The sequence below is a fragment of the Falco peregrinus genome, chromosome 4 (genome assembly GCF_023634155.1).
Source record: "Falco peregrinus isolate bFalPer1 chromosome 4, bFalPer1.pri, whole genome shotgun sequence".
Taxonomy (NCBI): Eukaryota; Metazoa; Chordata; class Aves; order Falconiformes; family Falconidae; genus Falco; species Falco peregrinus.
Genome location: NC_073724.1, coordinates 65015798 through 65040685, shown reverse-complemented (window position 1 = coordinate 65040685; position 24888 = coordinate 65015798). Strand labels below are relative to the sequence as shown.

Below are 24888 nucleotides of genomic sequence, written 5' to 3'. Positions count from 1 at the left end.
TCTACAATATGCTTTTAATTAATCCCATATTAAAATATTCCCATACAGTTTCATATTTTAAATAGTAATAATTGTATAGTCAGCAGTGACTACAGTGTTCTAAAAATATAAGACTTCAAAATACTTTGAACTGTTAGTCCTATAACCTGCTTCTTTATAGACTGGTCTCAACATTTTTAAAATTCAAATTGACCATTTCTTCTTTTTTAATTTACAATGTTTTACTATGGATAGTTTTTCAGTACAGTTTCAAATTTTCTTTATTTGCACAGATTTCAAAAATGGCTATCTATTTTTTTACAAAGCTTTTAGTTACATAGCCAAGACCGGTCTCTCTTGCCAAAAAAACTTCAAAATTAGCTTACAAACTCAAAATTACAAAGATGTGTGGCAAAATTTGTTTGACACTCGTTCTTTTCCAGGAGAATCGAGACCAAACAAATCCCCACCATGCTTATGTCAATTTTAACTGGAATTTCCTAGAAATTCTAACTAATTTTTACATATTTCAAAGTGTAAAATAGTGAAAAGATATTAGAGTTTTATTATAATTTTAATTAAAATATGTAAAACAACATTATTATAATTACATGAAAAATCTCATTCGTGATTAATTGGGATAATAAATTAAGAGTTCAAGTAGTACATAAACTTGATTTTTAGAAATTAAAACCAAAACAGGCACAGAAAATAAATTAACTACTTTTGATATATGTTTAGCACAAACTGAAAAATTCAGTGTTTTTACAAAAAGGATTTGCCTTCTTTCTTAAATACTGATCAAGGATAGGGGAGTGATTCAGAGCTGTATGATCCTAGTAAAAAATTAAGGTTTGTCATTCATGCAGTGCTTCTATACCTCTGTAACCTTCACCTAGGTAAAACGACTCTCTCAAAAATTTGGTGGATCATCTCACAAACATCCCAGGAGAATGAAGAAGCACTAAATGTCCCCATTCCAGAAATAGAAATATACATAGCGATCAAACCATTTGTTTCCCTATCATACAGGAAGTATGCAAAATAAGAGGAATGGACTAGCCCAAGACTCTGCTACTGATCAATAAACTATTATTCACCTCTATTTTCCAAACTGGACTGCAAAATCACACACAAATATTCGCTTTCTTACCAAGTCCTTTAATTAACCTCGTACTTTGAAGGAATAATCACTTAATGCTTACAAGGTTTCAGTCAGAGTTTAATTTGACCAGTCCCACATATTTGTAACATACAGCATAACATGGTACCTATACCTCAAATATTATGCTGATTTTGAGAAAGTATTGAAATCACGGGCATAAATCCAACACATTACTTGGAATTTATGAAAAATATGTGGAATTACTTACCTTCTGACATACTTCTTAAAATATGAAGGAAACACATGAGCAGACTTTTGATCTCTGCTTGGTCAAGTTTGTCATATCGAACTATAGAACTTCCTAAAGTGCTGCTCTGTTGGTTCTGAAAAAAAGACAGACAGACATATATTGGCTGAAGAGTTCTGAAACTGATATGAACTAAAATGTTTTAAACTGCCTTATTAATTCCTGCAACAGAAAAAGGATCCCAGAATAGAGACAAAAATGTTTCATGTAGAGACAGGTCACTGAAACACACACTACACACATGAAGTATACCAAATTAAGCCTCTTTACCTTTGTTTATTTCCTTCTTTGTATGAATTTTTCCCTCAGAGGGAGGAATAATAGGAAAAGTCACCTAATTACACATAGATACCCACATAGTGGAAATCAGGCATGCCCCTTCTGTTTAGATGAAATACTTTAAAAATAAATGCTGCTATTAGGTGACACATACATGCTCCTTTGCTTTTGAAGAGACTTTATTCTGAACCATAGACAGATCTGCACCTACAAAATTCTTTCCATTTAAAGATGTGAGAACCTCAAGGGAAACATACATGAATGGCAATAAGCATTTTGGAAGTTTAACTACTGATAAGTAACTTGCCCTTGCCTCAAAAGAAAAAAAAAACCAACCCAAACAAAAGCCAACAAACCCTGAAAACCAAACAAACACACCCCACATCCACACACCCCCAAGCATAAAAAAAACTTTCTCCCTGCTTCATTTGTTTATGCAAATTCTACACTTGTGGAAAGTTAATCAGCAATTCCTAATACTTAAATCTGTCAAAAAAGAAAAAAAAAAAAACCCAAACCTGATTTTTCAAAATATGTATCACGAAAAAAAATAAAACTGTGAGAATATATACATTGAACTTTGTACAAAGACTTACTTGTAAAAGAATAATTTCCACACAATCAAATGTTGCAAAATCCTCAGTCTGAGGCTTTTACACATATACTACATAAATATCTTTTAAAAAAATAAATTATGCCCTTTTTAGTGCCTAATTCTCACTTCCAATATAAGGCCACTTATGTGAATGGAAAAGGAACCGGACATTTAATAAGTTTTCTGTAAATTTAACAGTCTAGTATGATTGATCTGTGCAACTCTGTGGTTTCTACAAGACAGCTGGATCACCTTGATGCTGTGACCTTTTTAAGGGGACATGCCAGTGTTGGAAGATATCCTGCAGACAGAGAAGTGCCAATACCTCAAGGGCAGAGCAACCCTTCCAGGAACACTCCTCACTGAGAGCAGGAGACATGCCAATCCATGAGGGAACATCTCACAGCATACACATCAATTGACTGGTAAGCGCTTTAACACATTCCATGTAAAAGGAAAGAATTGCTGTCCTAAAACAATCTGTGTAGATCTTGTCACATACTAGACACTGAATGGATGCACAGTGAAACTGAATGTGAAACTATGATTAATACTAGACACAAATTACTGTAATTTAGGAGAAAATGGACACCTATATAAGCCTGATTATTGCAGAGTAAAGACCTCACAAACTATGAAATATCTCTGGTGAACAAGGAGGTTCTACTATACAGCTTTATGGAAACAAATAGGGCAGGGAATTAATGGCTGGCAAAGCAGGAAAAGAATGAGTTTCCTAGACTTTCAGATACTGTCCAGAGCAATACGTATTATTTCTCTAAAATAGCTGAACAAGTACATGGATAAAACTAGGATTATAGCTACTCAAAACTTTATTTCAAAATCATGTCAATAACCTATAAATAAGCATGTATTAAAATAGAAACTGGTATACTTTCAGCCAGTTCTGATTCCACAAGTGTAGTTCTACAGGTTATTCTATTAGAACGAAAACATGGCTCTTCAATAATGGTATCAACCAACGAGCAAAAAGTTGAAGATAACGTGCATGGAACAACTGATCTACTAGAAAGAAAGTTTGCAAAGCAACAAATAAGAAGCCAGGATTAAGTATTATTGGGAAAAATACTAACAGCACGCTCAACAAATCCTGTATTACCTAAATTGGCAGACCAGAGCAGAATTTTCAAAGGATGTCGATTCCTTTGAAAACTCTTTTACTTGGTAAGAACACTACACATAAGTAATTAACAACATGACAGCTAAGTAATAGATGACAGCACTGCCATTTAGCAACAGTGTATGTACAAGATATTTATTTACTTGGTCAACGTCAAAGATGATTTTTTTAAAAAGTTTATTTATATTAAAGACCCTCAGAGTCAAATTCTGCTGATATTTAAGCTGATTGGATTGTTATGCTTAAATTAAATCATGTACATGAACTATTCCAGGTTTGTCATTTAAAGGTATATTTTACATGGTTACATTGCACATATTTGGCTTGATATTCAACTGTTGCAAAGCAGTGGCAAAACTACTGATCACACACTTCACTCAGAAGCTTAACTATACCAAGCACAAAAACCAAGTACTTCTTGTAACTGAAGAGAGAAAGCAGCATGCAAAATTTTCTCTGGCAAAGCTGGAATTGTCAGAAGTGAAAAATCCATAGTAACACGGTTTTTCTTTGCAGGGTGAGAATTTTCTTCTTCTTCTCCATTAGGGCGCATAGCATGAGCAGAGTGCCTTCTGAGAAGCTTCTCTCTCTGCCACACGAAGGCATGTCAGAGTCAAGGGGAAAAAGTTAACATGTTGTGACTTGCACAACAAGATCTAAGAAAATGAAATGTGATCAGTATCAACACAAGCTCTAGAAAGACATGACTGAATACCTCATAGCTACTGCAGCCAGAGCTCCTAATTTGTAACAGCTTTAAAAGTGAAATGATTTAGAAAATTCAAACTAATATAAAAGAAATCACCTAAAGAAAGCAGAGCAACTGTTTTTTCAGTATTTAAAAAATGCTATGCATATTGTGTACAGAACAAGATGGAGTGAAGGTATCTACAAAATCAAGGAACCTGATCTAACTAGAATTCAGTTCTCTCAAGCAAAATTCAGTCTACTTCATCTAGTGCCTTTTCCTAGCAAAGGAAACAACAACTGTTTGCTTACATCTCTACATTGAAAATCTGTTTGTATTTTCTGCAAAACAGCTTAATAAATGCAATGCAAAAAGAGTTCATATGATACTTACTATGCAAAAGAAAAACTTACATAAAATAACGGCTCTACAGTTATTCTAGAAAGCCCATTCCCAATGGAGATTAGAGAAGTTAACCACTATGAGAATTAAGATGAAACTTTAGGAATACAGGTTGGGGTTTTTATTTTGGTTTTGGTTTTTTTACCTTGTCAAGAGAATTGCTCTTGTCACTGTGTCTTTCTGGGAGACTGTTTCCCGAGTCTGTACTTATAAGAGAGCCTCTTGAGTCAGCATTCCTCACGCTATTAATATTTGGAGTTGATGTGGTGTAGGGGGAAGCTAAAAAAACCCAAAACAATGTAAAAGTCTCCAACAATACATACACTGAAAAAAGTCACTCTATAGTTTAGTCAGACTTCTAAAACCACCATATATGTATATATTTTTTAAAGGAGGCAAAGAGCTAATTCCATTCAGTTACTTTCAACGAAGACAAACTTATCCTAGAGGTTCAGCAAAGTATATCTTTATGTACATACACACAGACTTTTGTACAACTACAAACACACATGCATAAAAACAGATGTAGCAATACATATACACACTTACATGAAGAAGCATGTATATTTAAGAAGCTCACCTTCCCCATTTTTCATCTTTCTTTTTTTATTATTTTTTTTAAATTGAGTAATTGACAACTAATTACACCAGACAAAAAACAAACAGAAAACCACATTAAAGCGACAGACAGGAGGATGCCCACATGTGTGCACAAGCAGCACCTCCACTTAGAGGTGGTCTCCAACATCATATACAAAATGGTAAATTATGGCTTTCTGGCTATAAGTGACTAAGGCTAGTTTTGTCTCCTATTCCTCTGCATCAAGACAAGAACTATCATCTTTGAGGGGGGGAAAAGCATCTTTCTCCAGGAAATAGCTTTAGATTCAAAAAGAAAAGCAAGATCAAAAAGATCCCAAAAGAAAGATTTCATGTAGACTGTGAACAATGACTGATGATGAAGAGCTGATTGCATGAGGGTTCTGTTAATGAAAGTAGCGGTAACATTCACGTATATATGCAGAAAGCAACCAAAATTTGACACAGAACAATAAATTCTCGTAACAAATGAAAAAAGGAAACAGGCTCCTTTTAAAATTATTTTATTATTTTTTAAGTGCTTACCAATGCCAGAGATAACACCAAATAGATCTTTAGGAAGATTGTTATCCAATGTGTTTCCTGATTTTTGTGGTGTTACTAGCTGACTTGCAGTTGGCAAATTAAGCGCATCATCCTTTGCACTCTGGAAAAGAGGAAAAAGTGATTACTGTTTTCCAACATTATGGACTTAGTGAATATGACATATAAAAATATAGCTCTAGATGATAAAGTGTATTTCTTTCTTAAATTTTAATTTCTATTAAATATGGTCAAAAGCACAGAATGAGATGTTCAGGTATTTGCACAAGCTTGGAATAGCCTAAAATATAAATTATCTTAGGAAATATTAAAGAAAATGAATACTAGATTCAATTATAAACACTATAAACCAGATATTTCCAAGAACTCAAACTACTATTCCAAACACATATTCTCTTGTTGGAAGGTTATCATGAATTTCTTTCTTAATACCAAATGGAACATAGCAAGATACGGTCAAAAATAAAATACATTAATAATTAAATCTTAGATTCAATAACTGTATGCAACTATACTATATCAATATACACCTTCACAAATTGCATTTGAATTCATTCTCCTGTAGCCCTGTTATACTACAGCTGTTCCAAAATCACACTCCTTTAAGGTTAAAAATTCTTCCTTAATTTCTAGAAAATTAATCTCTTTTTTGGTGGTCCATTTATTCCATTTATTTCAGTGTTGGACTGAATTGAAAAATAAGATTTTTTAAGAAGCAGCAATCTACTACCAATATACAATCTTTTCTGCTGAACAACGACAGTAACTACTGAAATTGTTGGGATTTTAGCAAACATAACTAATTCTCTATGTGTTAGATGACAGGGGAGAATCCTCCTGCATAAAAATGAAGCATGTGCAAGTGCCTCCCAGTGCCAGGATCTACAAGAATGGAGGCAAAATGTTCATGCAAACTGACAGACAGACTAAAGAGAAGTGTAACTTTTGAGTAAAAAACAGACAGAATTTAATGAAAACCCCTCTCACAGAAACTGCATCAAGACTAAGCAATAGATATAAATGGAAGGCCATTAAATTGCAGAAACAACAGATTAATTTTAGTTTCAAATACACTGTTCCTTCAGTTTGTTTGACTGCTCTTCTTCAAACCCTTAAAAAGATGCAGTGTGTTCAATCCTGTGTGGTCTATAGTTTGTACTGAAATAGAGGTGCATGCACTGGAGATACAGAAAAAGCAAGATGTTAATGGCAGTATAATCATATGGCATTAAAATAATGCTGTGGTAATCTGCGTGGCCTAGCATTCTCCAAAAATCTTCCGATGATCAGTAAGGGCACTGTAACCTGTATGTAGGACCAAACTAACCAATTACCACGTTAGACATAACTTAGCTTGGTAAGAGAAACTGCAGCCAAAACCAATAAATTACAATAAAGATAATTTAGAGTATCAAATAGAAATGTCACTTACATTGCTGGAAGGGTTAACGGGAAACGGAGACACATCTTTAACATTGATTCGCTGAACATTTTCTATGAGCAGTCCAAAGAGTGGCAAATACATAGTGGCTATTCTTGCCTGATGGCTCTAGAGTATAAACAGATGATTAATAAATTACAGATTTAATTTTAAATCACCAATTATTTTTTTAAGCTATTCACTCCTTAATTACAAAAAAAGAATATTTAATAAATATTTGTCAAGCCAGAGCCTACATTCATACCATCCCTATATTTCATTCTAATTCACAGGTCAGTAAATTTTATTTACTGTTTTAATAAAATGCAGAAAAGCCCCTAAATTAATGTGACTTTTGCTAAGACTTAACCAATTAAATTAATATGATGATGGCTTGTAAATTAACGACATATTCCATTAAAATTTTATGGCTTCTCCACAGCAGATCTGACGTTAAAAAAAAAAAGTCAGCAAAATTAAAAATCACTCAAAATTTACTACCATGACTTGTAGCTTGCTTATACTCATTTTACAAATAATAGATGACAGGATAGCAGCCAAATATTAAGTGCTAATGTTTAATGAAAATAAGAGATTTAAAAACATTTGTAAAAATCAGATTACTTTACGAACAGCAGTTAGATTATACTGTGCTGAAACGTAAAAACATGTAATTATGTTAAAAGGTGCTTTGTGCTTTCACTTTGTAAAATCTGAGATTTTCAGATTGATTTTGGTATAATTTTCATACATTTTTTCATCACAGTCTGAACAGGAATAGCATTGCTACAAATTAACAAGTTTTTTGTGAAAGAGAAAAACTTCTTGTATGTGTGCACACTTACTCTATTATTTTGTACTACTAGTATAGCAACATACTTACCCTGGAAGCATATCTATCATCAAAAGAATGCTTTATCATCAAATTCTTGAGCACGCTAATAGCAATCTGCCGCACATCTCTGAACTCTTGTAATGCATTGCCCACCTCCCTGAGAAGCAGTCCAACTAAGAAGTGATTTTTACAGAACTCGTCCGTTAATGAATAGTCCAGGTGAAGGTCTGGAAGTAAAGTACGTAAGTTCTATGATGTATTTATATATATCATGTATAATCATAGTTACTCGTATATCCCTAGCTCAATTTACTGCATAACAATGCATTTATTAAACAATTATGATGTATATTCAAGCAATAGAAGCTGAAGAAATCAAAATACATTATTTTAAAAAAATAATTAAATACTGTCCAATATTCAAAAGTGTTCCTATTCAATTTACCTGGACCAGCATCTCATAGCTCCAAATTCAAATTTTAGATCTATATACAGGTACTGGAAACACAGAATGCACAAAGGCTGCACATATTCTACCTTTCAGGAACTTAGTTATATGGCAGAGTTTAATAGTTAGTCTGTGGTTCAGTCCCAGGTTAGCAAATATGAAGGACTGCAAGCAAAACATGGATTAAGAAGCTTTAGATTTTTGTACTGCAGTTTTAAGTTCCTTTTTCATTATCTTACCCCTGTATCTATTATGAATATAGACTATAGAGCCTCCTAACAACTGTGATCTTGGTTAACTGATATACTCTAAGAAAATAATCCCAAAAATTTGCAGTGTGTAGTAAGTGTAATTAACAGACTGCATTTGCAACACATACGTCCAAATTAAGCCATTTCTTCTCAATATATCAGAACACAATAATATTTAAACAAGATAACTTAAATTGATCTATGGAAATTAAACCAGTATTGTAATACAGTAGGCAATTTCCTGCTACAATTACACAAGACTTTTCAAGAAATATTTATATAATTGGTGTTAATTCCAACAGAATTGAAGTCAAAGAACATTTCATTTGAAATTTCTTCTTAAACCACCGCCATGCAAATTTATTTCATAAAGTATTCCTAGCAGTAACTAACTGTAAATCTATACTAAGCCTCATATAAATATTATATAGACACATACACACACAAAACCCAGGCACATCTGACAGAGTAAAGTCAGACTGCTCCCCCCTTTAGAAGTAATTTTTGTGCAATAAAATAATCCAGTTCATTTATGTACTGAATATATGACAGCTTAAGAGAAACTTTAGTTTGAAGACCTTATTTATTAGAATGCATATATGTTTAACCTTATAGATGAGCAGGTGTTCAAGAGTTGCTCGTATTCACTGTTATTGTTCCATACAGTAATCGGATACAGATGCTACTTTCTAAGCACTTTCATTTTTCAAAGAACTCTTTCAGTAAGGGAATCCATTAAGTCAGAAAGAAACATACATAAGACAGCACAAGCACAGACATTCTACAGGCATTCTTGCCACTCACTTAAGAGCCAGCTGCATCACACGAGGTCTCTTTTGCTTGAGACAGCAAAACAGAGTCAGAAACACTTCCGATAAAGTTTTCTTTCCTGGCTGAACTCCTAGTTCAGCAGGGAGCAGCATTTTACATGGTTCTTTACTGTGTAAGCAGAAACAGTATTTTCTCTAGTTTTGCTTTTAGGATCCCCTAAACCAACAACTCACAGTCTTTTTCTATGGAAATATTTATGCAATGTTGTTATCCAAGACGCTCCTGAAGGCTGAAAAAGCCAAAGACAGAAACAAGTTCTATGCAGCTCCAGCTCTTAGTTCCAAATCTTGTTCTACCACCTCGATGAAAGTGTTGGTTAGTTATACTCAAATTTACTAAGCCAGCAGAGTCTACTGAATAAATATTTAAGAAAAAAAATAACCTTATCTACAAAAATATGTTAGGCAGGTTTTCTTATTGCTTATAAAAGCACCTTCCTCGCCTCTGCTTATTGATGCCTGCTATAGTTCAATGCCTGGAAGAAATTAGTAATAACTTTACAGCCACAAATGCAATAGCTAACATACTATTTGTTTTGGCACAAGGCTAGATGTACCAGGATTCCAGGTGGGTGGAACAGGACTGAGCTCCAGTGTCAAAAAAAAATTATGCACATGAGGTAGAAGCAAGAACAAGCTACAAAAAGAGGAATACAGAAGCACCAATCAAGTACACAGGGACAGCACCAGGAAAGCCAAAAATCAGCTACAGCTGCAACTGGTAATGGACATCAATGGCTACAGGAACAGCTTCTACCACATCAGTATTAAAGGTCTAAACAAAGAAAACAAGGGATATTTGCTGAATAGGGACTGTGATTTAGAGACAGTGGACTTGGGTAAGGCTGTAATACTCCATGCCTTTGTTACCTTATCCTTCACTGCCATGGTTTCCAGGCCTTAAGAGTCTAGAGACTGTGACAAAGAGAATTACCAGCAGTGGACTAGGACCAGATCAGGGATCTCCTGAGACACCTCCAGTCATGCAAATCCACAGCACCGGATGAGATGCTGAGAAAGTTAGGTGATGTCATTGAAGACCACTCACTATCACCTTTAAGCCATGCCATGGTGATTAGGGGCCTCCCATAACTGGGACCTCACAATGCCTGAAGGTAGACATTGCGCACATCTGCAAAAAAGGGCAAGATAATTCAGGGAACTACAGACCTCACTTTGGTCCTTGGAAGAGTCATAGAGCAAGTCCTCTTGGAAGCCATTTTTCAACAAGTGAAGGAGAAGAGTGGGAATGGGCAGGATAGATTTACCCAGGGTAAACCATACTTGACTAGCTTGGCTTTTACAATCAACTCACTAGATCTGTGGATAAGGGGAGAATAGCAGATGTCCACATGGTCATTGTATCCAAAGTGGGACATTACAGTCTAGGTCAATAGATACCTAAATGTGCAGAAGAACTAGATGGATCATTGGGCTCAAAAGTTGGTGTTTCATGGCCTGTACCGTGCCTGCAGACCAGCTACAAGAGGAGTTTCCCAAGGTCTATCCTACTTAATGCTGCTTCATCAATGACCTGAAAGAGGAGATGGAGTGCACCCTCATCAAGTTTGCGGACAGGGTACAGTCCACATCCTCAAGAGCAGCACTGCATTTCAGAAGAATCTAGGTTCTACAGGGATGGGTCAACAGAAGTGCAATGAATTCAACAAAGACAAATGCAAAATTCTGCACCTGGGATGGGCAAACTTCCTGCAATGGTATCAGCTGTGGAATGACTAGCTTAGGAGCAGCTCTGCTGAAACACACCTATGGGTCCAGGTGGACAGTAGCTTCAACAGGAGTTAGCATGACACCCTGACAACATTGAAGGCTAATAGCATACTGGGCTGTATCAACAGGATCATAGCCAGAAGTGTTTATTTCCCTTTGCTTGGCATTTGTTAGACATATCTGTAATACTGTGTGTAGTATTTGGGTCTTCTAGTACAAAAAGGATCCTAACTTGAGTGAGTACAGTGAAAGACCACCAAGGTAGTTAGAGGACTGGAGCATGTACCCTATCAGAAGAAACTGAGGGAACTGAGCTTGTTCCATCTGGATGAGGGAACGCCTGATGTGACCTGAGCAGAAGCCTGGACTACAGACCTAAATAAGTCCCTTTTAACCTGAATGGGCATATGAAAAAAGTAAAAAGTACACCAAGCCTCACACTGCACATCTGTCTACAGGAGTGTTGCAGGCTTCTGTAGCTAGCGAATTAAAAGCTAACTCATGAAAAAAAACCAAACTTAATAATCATAGCAGGAAAGGGAGGCAGAGTTGAGGATGTAGTTTACCGTATGTTTCAATGACTTTGGATAGATTACTCTGCTACCTAAACTATTCCTTTAAGATTAAATGAAAGGATTACCACTTCAGGCTTTCATTTAATAATTTTGAGGTTTCCAACATCTCATGGACCTGAAGTTACACAGTCTACACGTCTAATAATAAAAAGGTGACATCTAAGAAATAGAACATATTCTTCTTTGGAAGAACTTACCTTGGTATCTCTGCACTCTGCCTTTTCCAAATGGCATTGGTAGATTCAAAGGTATGTAGTGCTCATGATTACAGACTACACGGAGAAATTCAAATTTGAATTCAAAAAGAGTCTGCAAAGTAAAAGTATAAATTAAATAACCATGCAGTGATCTGAATAACACATTAAAAACAGCTTTCTAAGACAAAAGGGTGATTTCTCTCAGTCTTGCAGTATGAGGGATATAGACCTGTCAAAGTTCCATATGCCAGTATACGGTAATTCCAGCATAATTAATACTTGTCAACTGGATATAGTTTTATTTACCGTTCCCATTGTCCAAAGTTATTTGAGTTTACTAACATATTATGTACTTATGTAAGAAAAGTTTAGACCCACAAAATAAATTCTTTGGATATCTGGTACATGTTTTCACCACTATAGTAAACATACAGAAATTTATCAGATACCAATTCCAACTTCAGCCTCTCTCATATTCATGCTTAAAATTTCTGCTTACGGTTGCTCCCCCACCCCTACCACTTTCACAATACAGAAGCTCTAGCATGGTAAAGTTGAATGTGAAGATGGGAATCAAAATATGAAAAAGATTAGATGAAAAAAACCCAACAAAGCCACCACCACAAATATTCTAGCCACAGCACAGTGACTTCTAACGTAACTGCGAAGAAGTCTGAACACTTAATGCAGGATTCTATCCACACGCATCAAGAAGATGCAACTCCTAAAAATAGTTTGTTTAAAAATACTGAGTACCTTTGGATCTCCTGGGGCAAAGCCGCTGATGTAGTTATTGATTTGCTTGAAAACAAAGCCTCTATCCATAAAAGTAAAACATCTCTGGGGAAAACACGCAAAAACAAGATAGAATTGATTTAGTCACAGTGCTCAGTAGTTTTATTTCTATATTTAATAAGTTTATTTTCCAGACATAGTATTTCAGTTTGAATGTAAAACACAATAAAACAAGCAAATTAAATGTATGTATACACATACAAATACCAAATTTTCCCCTTAGACTGTAGAATGTAAACAAATTGCAAATAAAAAGCAGTTGAAGAACTCTGCCTTTACAGAAATAAAAATGGCATGCTGCTAGCAGCTTTACCTATCACTATTTCTCATCTTTTCTTCTCCCTACTGGATCTTACTGACTGAAAAAGGAAAGACACTGAAAGTCTGTTTACATAAAATGCAGGCAAATAAAACACTACTCATTGTATGAAGCTTTTGTAGGATTAGAAGGTAGCTTAGGTTATATTTGTAAAGAAAAAAGAAAAATCAAAATAGATTTTGGATGAAATATAAATTCATTTTAAAAAATATCACTTTTGAACAGATGGCTTCTTGATTACAAAAGATGCAAATTATACATCAATGCATTTTCACTTGGACATAAAATTATATTTAAAAAACATTATGCATATCCAGTTTTATGTGAGTTGGCTTTAATATTCTTTAAAATCCAAGAGAAGCAGCATTATTAAAATATTGAGCCCAAGTCGCTTGTGTACCTACTTTTATAAAGGCAGCAAGGCTATGGTTTGCATTTTTTGAAGCCTCTGGATTGTCTCTGTACTTCTGAGTGATGTGTGGCATTAGCATATTAACAACTGTTTCAACTGCATGATGAAAGGAAGCAGAAAATCTCTGGTTTCGCAACAGCTGGAAACAAATTCAGATAAAATATTTAATATGATTTGTAACACTGAAGTGTTATCAGAAAATTTACTTCAGAGAAGATACAAATAATCTGACAGCGAGAGGAAAGACAAAGATAGTTTTCAAATTTTCTCATTTGTCATTTAAAATCAACATTTTCTTTAAATTCAAGATTTTCCTGAACTTTCTACACTGAAGGGTGAAAAGCATTTGGTTAAAAGAAATTATAACAACATGTGCTAGCATCTGTTATTAACATTCAAGCAAGGCAATCTGATGACAAAACACACAGGTATGAAAGTTCATAAGTGTAATGCATAACTACTTTTCTATACTACAATAAACTTGATGACAGAAGCTAGGGGTAAAAGAGAATCCTTTACCTATCTTCCTTTCCAAAGCAGATACCAGCTGGTTCACATATAGTAACTGCATTATCAGACTCACCGTCTTAAAAAGACGGTTTTTGCTGTTCTGCAACTATCTCTTTAATAAGTCCTTTACCTTTTGCTGTTGTCCGAGTTCTCATCCATACTTTTCTTTCTCTGGCTTGTCAGCAACTTCAAATCTCAGCTCTTCCAGACTTCAGAATCTTACTCCCCATGTTTCTCAGTTTCCACAATCAGAACTGTTTTCCCTTGCTTTTAGGTAGTAGTTGCCAATTACCTTAAAAGATTTCCTGTACATTCACAACCTCCTCCTTTCCACTCACCATCCTCATTACCTTTATCAATGATTTTGCACATTCTGACTAGTATGGGTCAGTAAGTTCTCTTCAGCTTTTTGGCACTAGAGAGTCTCTTTTACTTCTATAAATCTTACAATCTTTAATAAAGATTCTGTCTTTTGTCTGATGGGACTTCATGACAAGTGGTTGAAGGCTGAAAAAGTTGACATTAACAAAAACTGTTCAACTGTATAGTCATTTTGTCTTTTCAAACTGAAAACTGAAATCAAAACATCCAAGAGCTCCAAATACTTTATCTAAATAGTTTTTTGAACTACATGGAATGCAAAATTCCTAAGCAGATCAAACCATTGTGTCAAGGCCCTACATGTAACTGTGATTACACAATTTTGCTCCCTTTGGGTTTGAACTGTGGCCCAAAGACTCTAGTTTTGTTTTTAATAAATATTTTAAAAAATAGATATTAAGGTTGAAAAAGATCCTTGTCTAAATATCAACAGCACACATTAACGAAATAACAATTAAAAATTAAAAGTTCTGTTTGTGGGTATGCCAGTCAGTGTCCTGGGATATTCTTGTAAGCTCAGTCTTTGCTGGACAGTAATTAAATATTTTTTAAAATACTACAAAATTCTTGCTACAGAAATACTTTGCTGCACCCAGAAATGCATCTTTTTATCAGATCTCATAAGTAGGAAATATCTGAACGCATATTTCTTTTATTACTTTACCCAGTAATACAAAAAACCCAATTTATTTGGTATTTAATGGGTTTGTAAATCAAGAAGTGATGTTTGCATGTATCCTCATTCCTGGACAAGAGGCAAGTTCTGCTCCTTTTTCTTTCGTGTCACAGGGAAGATGACAATGAGGTTAGTTCTAAAAGTAGAACTGTCTTTTTTAACATGAAATTTGGAGACAACAACAAATATCTGTCATAAAAAGTCACTCCAGTAGTTTATAAGCTATGAACCCTACTTCATGTTATTGCTGGGGAAGAATAAGAAAGAACAGCAGTTCAAGGTGACACACAGCAAAGTACCAGAATCTAAAAGGTGCACGTTAAGATAATTTGTTTCCTTTGTACAACTGAACAGTTCAGATTTGAGGGTTGCTTTTGCAGATGCTATTAAAACTAAACAAAATGTGAACCTGAAATGAGTGGTGTTCCTACACAGGCATACCTCACATGCTGCAACACTCTATTGAATGGGGTATCAATAGAAACCAGACAGGTACATTCCAGTATCAAGCTTAGGGGTTTGGGGATGGGGATTTTTTTTTTTTTTGGTTTGGGGATATTTTTCCTCTTCAGGTAGAATTACTGCATGCTTCTATACCTGTAGGTCCTAACAAAAAATGTGGCAACATTTTGGTAGTTTCAATGCTGCTTAAGAAAATCTCTGCATGAACAGAGCTTACCTAAATAATTTTGCATGATAGAAAGATTACCTAAAAAGACATTTTCAGAATTTATGATCATATAACCCCATGTAACAGACAAAATTTGATGTAACTAGTTGATGTAAAACATCACTGAAAGGTCATAATTCCTAGACCAATCTTCAGCAATATAAACATACACTGAATTGGCTCCTGTCTACATCTTTCGGGTGCATTTTACTGAAAACCCCAACCTTGCTTAAAAAAACCCTAGAAATTGATCTCAGAAGATCACAGCTTTTACAGCATGTTATTTATAGCATAGCATAAATTACAAAAGGAACTGCTCAGTATTTCAAGTACACCAAACCTGAAGCCATTAGATCTCAGCTATTGGCTGTTATTACTAAAAAAAGAAAATAATCAGTGCCTTCTCTCACAGTTACTTAGGTCACTTAGACATCAAAGAGAGAAAGCTTTTTCCGAATAAAAGTAATGGTTATGCCTGCTCCAACTCACACCATAACACCAGGTAATCAAATCTATCTCAGGCATGTGTAACTGACATACTATTCCTTTGTCAACTTTGTTTTCCCTAAAATGAAAGTCATGTTAAATTGAATTTGTTCCTCAGATGTACACGCTGGTGCTCTACAAATATAATTATTAGGATTACACGGGTCAGTAAAGACACATTAGCTTTGAGTAAATGAGTCAGTATAGCACTTGTGGAGGAAAAAAATGGTAATAAGAAAACACAAAAAGATAGGAAGAACTAGTAGTAATGTGAATGCTCATCAATGGTAGTATACCATACTGTACAAGAGATCATAAGGGAGAGGATACCAAAACCATGGACACTGGCAGAGTCATTCTGAGAAGTAAATTACATTTGGTTTTTTTGTTTGTTTACACAGATTCCTGCTTTAGAAAAAGATTACATTCTACTGTACTTATTTTATCCACCATCTGATCTCAATTTAAAAATGTAATCCCTGTTGTAAGGAAGTTATAATTAAATTAAGGAAATGGGTTTGCATGGCAGCAAGTTAGTGGTTTCTCTTAAGTTTTTTTTAAAGCAATAAGATGTTTCCAAACTTGTGAGGACTTTTGTAAGTTTGTTAAGATCAGGAAAAATTATATAAACTTTGTTTAGCCAAGCAAAACCAGCATGCCATTGTTTTTTGGAGTATCACCTAGCAATTTCAATATAAAACTTCCTCAAGCTATGCCAAGTTTCACACACACACTATGTTTTGAAAACCTTGGACAGATGCACCACATTCTGTAATTAGAAAAACTGCATCCTTCTCTCAGAGCTGAATACTGCAAAATAAAAAGTACTATCAGGTAAGTACTGAAACCAACAAAATTTTTTTCAGTTTTTTTCAATATAATTTTTTATAAAATTTTAATTCCATTCCAGAAGTCTCTAGAAAAATTCAGCTTTAAATGAGAAGTAGTGTTTTCTAAGACTATACTTCCATTTCAGCTGAATTAATTAAATGAATACAATTAATTTCACTGATTATAAGCAGCTCAAAATAGTGGGGTGGAATAAGAAATACTCCATTCGCAGAGTGAAGCATGAACTCCTTCCTCAAGGAATATCAAACCAATAATGGAAATTTAAGTTTAAAGGTCCAGTTATTTGAACAGATACTATGAAACAGAAAAAAGTGAAGAGCAGAAGTCTATCTAAATATTTTTCTTACTTCAGTTTGAATTAACGGTATTACTATTGATTAGTGGTAGAAAAAGTTGTCTTTTTGCTAGAAATTTTGAGGAATTCTCAAACAGCTGGTAAGTTAAAATGAGTAAGAAGTTTGACATTTTAAATGCAAAAGGATGCACTGGACTACATGGACAGCAAACCTTTTGCCTGTATACACACATTCTAAAACCCCCTAAATGAACAGCTGTCACACTTCCCTAGACAGTTTAAGAATTTAGTGATAAAAGCTTGCCTTTTTCCATGCTTCAGAAGGTACTTAAATCTGTAGTACTAGTACCATGTAAATAGTCGATTTCCCCCCCATCCCCTTAAACTAAAGGCCTATTTCTAGATTAAACAGACTACAAATAGCAGGTAAACGTTTATGTCCATACATCAGACTGCATCAGGTTGTTTTTGGCAAAACGTCTTCCCTGACAAGTATCTAACCTCCTTTAAAAAAATCTGCCAATAAAGGTCCCAGAATTTCCAGAACCACTGCTCCAACTAAAAGCTGAGATTTTATTAAAACCAAAATTATTTCACCTTTTCTTTTTAGAAACAGAAAGGAGATCACAGTCATCTTCATATTTTAAATTGAGACAACTCTTTTTTTCTTATATAAAACCACAACACAGCAGCTAGTGTCTCATGATGCTACCAGCAAAAATTTGAGGTCCTCTTCAAATGCAAATTATGTATCAGTAATTTGTGCTAAAATGAATCCAGTTGAATACAGTATGAAGGCAGATTTTTTTATCTACTACTAGATAACAGTCAGTCTGGTGATATGATTTAATTCTCGTAACTAAAAGTAAACCAGAAAAAAAAAACCATTTTCATTCTGTATTAGTATTCTAAGAAAAAGCGATGGATACTAGGATTTGGACATCAAACACATTACTTTTAGAGAATATCCAATGATGAAAAAAATCGTTTGACCAATTACCATATGGAGTTCACATGCTTCTTAAATGAAAAATGAATCAGTAGCTTCTTTAAAGATTAAGTCTATTGAAATAGACAAAGTCCAGACCACTCAAACTTGCTGATCATACCACAGCAGAACAGTATTAGGTATAGCACTAAAGCTTTTTTTGCTGATCATTCTGCAATTGTTTTTTCCCCTGTGTACTGCAGACTTCCAGTTACGCTCTAAATACACAGTGAAAATACTGACAAAGATTTCAGAACAACCTGGTACGTTACTCAGCTGGGACTATTTTGTATACTTGAAACTTTACATTCAATACTTTTTTTAATACAGAAGTAAACAAACTAAAAAGCTGTCATCAATGTAAGAAAAATACCATTTACAGGACAAGCTTGTAGAAAAATGCCTATTTCTAAAATTTTAGCACTCTCCTTCCAACAGAGGAAATAACATAGAATTAAATATTGATACTTCTTATTGTATACAGAAGGACTGTAAACTGCATGATTTGCTGTTCTTAGTCATTTTATATCACAGCTACTGTATTGCTCAGGAAAAAGCCACAGATTTTGGGGTAGTACTTACACTAAAGTCCACAGTATTATCTATTGCTTCCAGCTTCACTGTGCCATAAGTATTAAGAAATCTTACTAGAGAGTCTGACGATTTACACAAATTGCTCTACTGTATAGATTTTAAGGGGTTTCTATCCTTTTATAATAATGTTAAGTCTAGCCCTGTAGCTTTTTCCATCCAATATTTCAACTGATTTCTCCTGCTGCTTGGCTCTTTCCCTCACTTTCTTACAAATAAAGTTATTATATAGAAATCATAACCATGTATATATAAAACTTTCTTCTAATATGGAATAAAAATATGTGAATGGAGAAACAAGAGCCTATACAAATTCTCTTTAGAATATTTTTTTTGCAGAAGTTGACATACCTTCACTTTAGAGTTTTCTATCAAATGCTGAGCCATTGATTTTATCAGAACGTCAAAGAAAAACCATGAATACTGCAGAGAAAAGAAAACATCTTGTAAAATTGCCACATGCATTCAACAACTATTTCAATACACTTAGCTCCTATTCTTCAGTTATGACCAGATAAGAACATGAAGTAAAAAGCACAGTTCAACATATACCTTAAGTAGCTTGTTGCTTGTAAGAAAGTCAGCAGATGGCTTTAAAATTGTCGTCATTGACTTTGTCAATTCTTCATGTACTGTCTTATATTCAGAAGCAACATAGGGTTCAGCTTTATAAGCATACTTGGGGAGGAAAATCAGAATAAAACATGAAACTATGACATAATATGAAACAATTAAAATTGAACAGATACAACTGAATTTAAATATGCTTTTTTTAGAGAAATAAAAAAAACCACATTTAATTTACTTTTACCTACCTTGACATAAGATCTCAGGTAGCTATCCAAGCCTTCTTCATGACACTGAGCAACAATATGGATAATGACTCTAAACAGAAGTCAGAAACCAAGTAAGCCTACAAAGCAAGCTATGATTGCAATAACACAAACGCTACTCAGTTACAGATTTACGTGATAACCCAGTCATCACCTAATCTCTATGAAGCACTTCAAATTCTTTACCTTGTCACGTTGACTGCAACTTCCTCTTGAGTTGCTCTGGTGAGAACTCTAAACAACTGGTTTAGAACAGTTGGCAGGAAAGCTATCATCACATGGCCTTCCATAGCATGAAGGCTCTAAAAGAAAGCAGTAATACTGTGAGAAACAATGGCATTTAAATCACAAGTTCTAAACCGATAAAACTTACTGCAAGTCTTTTTCCAAAAATACACACTGCTTGCACTATTTGGTGTTAACTACCTGACATACTGCATAGAAAGCAATTGAGAATAGTTTCCAACATAAATATTTGGTAAATGTTTTCTACATTAAGGTAAATTAGGGGTAAAAATTAGGTTTTATTAAAAGCATTTTAAAGTAGTTATTCATACTTTCCTTGAAATGCATACTAGGTCATGTTTCAATGCAAAGGCTATCTGTGTACGCCACAGCAAGCTGACACTGACACTCTGGTATACTTTGTTATTTCATCCACCAATGCAGACACTTAGCAAACACAAGTTCCACAAAAACATACAGGTTGCTTACCTGTGGTAAATGCAATATTAGTTACTGCAAAACAATAAACTAATACGTTAAAAAACAGAATGAACTAAAATCCTTAACTACCTAATGCTGGAAATCGGAGTCAGCGAATTACTAACCATTCAGCTTCTTCATGATATGCCTTTGCATTCCATCACAAACAAAAGATATTTTAGTCATAACCACCCTGACATAAAAGGCAGTGTATGGCATTTCATCCTACATTGTTTCATGCCACAAAATTCCCTCGAGTTCTAGGGAGTTTGAGGGGGGGGGGGGGGGGGGGGGGGGGGAAAAAAAGACTGAACGTGGTGAACGTGCATACAGACAACACATTGCAAACATTTAGATTCAGTGTTAACTAGCTGCCTTGTCTTTGAATGTTTGCCTGCATGCATATTCACACTATTTAGAACTCAAAACAGTCTTCCTTCCTACATGATCTGTGATTTTTCTTGGAAACAGCAGTTATATGCTACAGTATCTTTTCTATAAGCCTTGCATATCAGAGCATTGGGTAAACATGCAAATAGTACTTTAGCTCACTTTTGTCCAGGATGCAGAAATTTCTTGGTAAAGGTGATGTTTTAAGTAGGACTCTGAAATGGACTCATAACACAACTTCTGACGCCTTTGAGTATTCAATTACACTCAGACAAAAGACACCAGAAGTAGCTGTGCCCTTTGTTCTCTCAGGCAGCAACGGAGGTAACTGCAAGCAGATGCCTCAGCTTATGAGATGCTAAGTGGTGCTTGGGCTCATGAAACATGAAGGAGAGCATACAAACACCTCGAATCAGGTAAGTCTCAGAAAACCTTTAATTAGAAGTGTCAGGTGGTGCTTACACAAAATCCTGTTAGGGAGGGCAAGAACAGAAAAAAAGAGAACAGGACAACATTATCAGGTTTGGTAACCCAAGTTACTCTGCCAGTAGCACACCGACTTCGTGGAGAAGAGAAAATCTTAAGTATTTAAACATGTTATTGCCACTCCAGCATAGACATTAGCTGCAGGAAACTGCCACCAGAGAACTGGAATGTTGATCTTTAAGGAACATTTAGCAGTCAGGCTGGCCAAGTCTGGCCCAGGCAGGTACAAACTGCCATACAAAAGGCAAACTCTCAATACACAGGAGAAGTAACAAGGATCTGGGTCCCTGTGAGGCCTAGCTAGACAGGAATTCGGCCCAACAGAATTGAGAATAGCCATAATTTGTAGTAGACACAGAAGATAGCATTAGTTTTCTGTTAACATGAAGCGAAGCAATAAAGTCAATCTGATGTGTTAATCTAGTGGTGTGGAACATGTTCACAGAATCATAGAATCATTTAGGTTGGAATAGACCTTCAAGATCATCAAGTCCAACTGTTAACCCAGGACTGCCAAGCCCACCACTAAACCATGCCTCTAAGCACCATATCTATGTGTTTTCTGAATGCTTCCAGGGACAGTGATTCTACCACCTCTCTGGGCAGCCTGTTCCAATGCTTGACCACCCTTTCAGTGAAGTATTTTTTTCCCCAATACCCACTCTAAACCTCCACTGGTGCAACTTATGGCCACTTCCTCTTGTCCTGTCACTTGTTACCTGGGAGAAGAGAGCAACTCCCACCTTTCATACTGTACAGTGAGAGTGTTCTGGTGTTTAGTAACAAGCAAGAGCTGTAATGAGGTTCTGCAATTGCATTATTCTACCCCAGGAATTTTGGCAAGACACGGTCTTGTCACTGAACCTAAAGATTTTGCTGATGTAAAATTAATGTAACAATAAATAAATCATTTAAGCAAAGGAGTAAACTACCCAAACAGATTACAGTATATGTGATTATATACAACGGAAGTAAATCATGTGATCTGGGAGTGATCCAAAAAGTGGTTTTTTGAGCTTTCCCTAAAATGACGCTTTAATACCTGATAGTCACTGTGTTCTACCAGATTAACAAGAGTTTTAAGTACCAAGAAGAGAATCAAGCCTTTGATCCAGCCTGTCTTTTTTGACAGTCAGCAGGTAGCAAGATAAATCTCAAATTGCCATGCTAGTCCTTGAAGAGATTTTGATTATATCAGATCCAAGTAGAGCTCTGGTAAACTTAAGAAACAGTGGGACCTCTTGAAGCACTGTGAATCCTGATGAATCAAACAGGTCAGAAACTGACTGAGGGTTGTTTACAACTTCAGCTCCTGAGGTAAGAATCAACCAACTGCCCACAAAGTACAAGGTCGTTCCATTCCTCATAACATGAACAGTCACTGCTGCCAGAACCCTGGTAAAGAGGCTTTCTATGGTGTGCAAACTGGTTTTTTAATTGTAGTGATTCAGACTTGTTATGTATACAGAGATTTTAGTAATAATGGTTCTTTTCATTTAACATCTGACTATTCCTTTGACAAACTGATCTATATTACAGCATCAAAAAGAGAAAATTCTGTTTTTTCACCTGAACTTATCAATAAAGACATTCAATTCCCTGAGTTCCAGTATGGGCAACAAACCTTCCTTTCTTCTTGATACCAGAAAACCTCTGCCATTTTCTCTGGCACCTCAAGCAGCAGGGAACTTACATCCGTTGAAAAAAAGTAATGGAAATGATACTGACCATTTTAAAGAGCTTTGGTGAGCCACAGGTCAGACTAAGACCTCCAATTCACACTGACAGATACTCAGAACATACCATCTTATTACGCAGAGAGAAAAAAAAGAGAGGCTAGATTCCAATTATAAAGTTTCAGTGTCCAAACTGATCTCAAAACTACTACCAGAGGACAAGACGGCAAAGCTGACCCAATGAGAAAAATGCCTTTTATGACTAGGACTGCTAAAAACCTGGATGATTCCATTGCAAGAGGACACTGAATACCAATAACCGTAAATTCCCTGCCAGAAAAGTACAGTCGGGAAGTGAGAGGTAAAGAGGTTCCCTTCTTCAAACAGAAATCTCAGGCTGCAGGACCCACAGCGTCCCAGAGAGACAGAAATCCCCTTGACCCCAAGGTAAGATGAAACACTCTGAAGTGTGGTGAAGAGGTGGTTCTCCTCTTCTGAGATTTCTTCAGGGCACAAACCACATATACACAGTTAGAAAGACTATATTTTGAAAAGCATCACGATGACAGAGGATTTCCAAGTGTGGTATCAGGGAGGGATTCTGCACATAAGCTGTCTCCAGCTACAGTAGGACCTCTTGATGCTGTAGAGAGCTGACTTTGAAATTTATCTAGGGCAGGAAGTATCTTTGTGTTCTTTTTAAACTGCACATTCCATTAATAATGAGACCTACAAAATGTCTGAAGCTCCTCAGTTTTCCAAAATTATAAATACGTAATATAATCCGTTATTCACTATCATTTTATACCTTAAGGTATTTTACAAGATCAGTTCCTAGTGCACGAGCTCCAGACTCTGTTTTCTGACAGTACTGAAAAAAGTTATGCAAGTGCTGGTCCTGTCAAAGACAGAAAGAACAAGAAATAAAACAATATCTAATATTGCTATTCATAATTCAAAAAAGAACACATTAAAAATATTTGTATGTAGAAATGCATATGCATGTACATAGATTAAATTTTCAAAAATAATTTAAGTGCACTACTCCAAAGACTAGTCTACTCTACATGTAACATTATTTTTTTAACCCAGATAAGAAATTTCCAGTGATTTTTGAACACCTGTTATACAAAACACCACCTATATTTGCCTCAAACCAACCAACATGCAGAAAATATCATACTCAATGTTAGTTATCCCAACTGATCATAACATGTATTTTACAAGCAGCTATAATAGGATTCATTGCTTTGTATTTAGCTTACCAGTAAATAGCTTTCAGACAGCTATGACTTCTCATCTAACAGGAAAATTTAGACTGTAATGGATGACAACAGTAGACAAAATGCTCACATTCTGAGTAGTTTCCATTCAAGATCTACTGTTTTTCAGAGCTAATGTGAAAGACAGGTATCATGCAGAGTATCCAAGAGACAAAAAAGTAAGAGATCAGCATAATGAGTTTAAGAAACCTCCCAAATGTTGTCTAAACATATAAAAAACATTATTTCTGAAAATTTCTCTGATTTTATTTGTTTTATAACTCACCTGTGTATACACAGTTGACACCAGATGAGTGGATATTTTTAATAGTTGCTTGCCTCCATCTACCCATTTAATTTCAGGACCAGAGTGCTGCACACACACATGCAGAGGATAAGTACAATAATGCAGCAGTATACTAGATTAAAACAATTTGTTTATAGTACCACAAAAAACACTTTTTAAACAATAAGTTGAAGTAATGTGTGCAATGAATAAAGTCATAAAAAAAGGAAAATTATGCAGGCAATATTACCAAAAGCATTTATGAAGCTTAAAATGTTTTTTGAAAGTCCCACAGTAGTTTCCTCACTGGCTAAGAGAATTGCTTTTCGATGTTGATTTCATGTTTCCC

At 35.2% G+C, this 24888-nt stretch overlaps 1 protein-coding gene across 14 annotated transcripts in view; it reads right to left on the bottom strand.

The window, feature by feature from the left end:
- The window catches only part of DOCK9 (dedicator of cytokinesis 9), a 128780-nt gene that overhangs the window by 34338 nt on the left and 69554 nt on the right, over positions 1-24888 (bottom strand). For all 14 annotated transcript variants that reach the window (XM_055802103.1, XM_055802100.1, XM_055802102.1 and 11 more), the window contains exons 22-35: positions 24540-24626; positions 23800-23889; positions 19921-20036; positions 19717-19786; positions 19454-19579; positions 19253-19324; positions 13445-13591; positions 12683-12766; positions 11927-12038; positions 7943-8121; positions 7072-7188; positions 5622-5742; positions 4642-4775; positions 1353-1467 (exon numbers count right to left, since the gene is read on the bottom strand). In XM_055802103.1, coding sequence (XP_055658078.1) covers positions 1353-1467; positions 4642-4775; positions 5622-5742; positions 7072-7188; positions 7943-8121; positions 11927-12038; positions 12683-12766; positions 13445-13591; positions 19253-19324; positions 19454-19579; positions 19717-19786; positions 19921-20036; positions 23800-23889; positions 24540-24626 — 1570 coding nt within the window. The remainder of the gene's footprint in view (positions 1-1352; positions 1468-4641; positions 4776-5621; positions 5743-7071; positions 7189-7942; positions 8122-11926; positions 12039-12682; positions 12767-13444; positions 13592-19252; positions 19325-19453; positions 19580-19716; positions 19787-19920; positions 20037-23799; positions 23890-24539; positions 24627-24888) is intronic.